General features: G+C 45.9%; 1 protein-coding gene across 1 annotated transcript in view; it reads right to left on the bottom strand.

The window, feature by feature from the left end:
- LOC119594803 overlaps positions 1-281 on the bottom strand; it is a gene marked incomplete in the record, with an annotated part of 120,867 nt that overhangs the window by 45,898 nt on the left and 74,688 nt on the right. Inside the window, 1 exon segment of the mRNA XM_037943892.1 lies at positions 132-281. Coding sequence (XP_037799820.1) covers positions 132-281 — 150 coding nt within the window.

The following is a 281-nucleotide window of genomic DNA, read 5'->3' as shown; positions in this document are numbered from 1 at the left end:
AGAAATACTTCCCAACCGAAATTACTCAAAACAAAATAAATAAATAATCATTAAAACAGAAAAAATAAACAATGCAATAAACTATAAAAGAAACAAGAAAAAGACACCACATCACATGCCTTCTCACTAACCTCTTCATCGGAGACCCTGACGCACACGTGGAACATCTGACAGCCTGCCTCCGGATCGGCGTAGTAACCGCCCGTCGCCTTGTCGCTGCAGGTGAAGTTGGTCTCGGGCAGCAAGTCGTGCGAATAGTTAGGCGGAGGCTCCTGCCCGCC

Source organism: Penaeus monodon, chromosome 34 (genome assembly GCF_015228065.2).
Source record: "Penaeus monodon isolate SGIC_2016 chromosome 34, NSTDA_Pmon_1, whole genome shotgun sequence".
Taxonomy (NCBI): Eukaryota; Metazoa; Arthropoda; class Malacostraca; order Decapoda; family Penaeidae; genus Penaeus; species Penaeus monodon.
The sequence above is the reverse complement of the archived record's forward strand: the minus strand, read 5'-3'. Positions and strand labels throughout refer to the sequence as shown.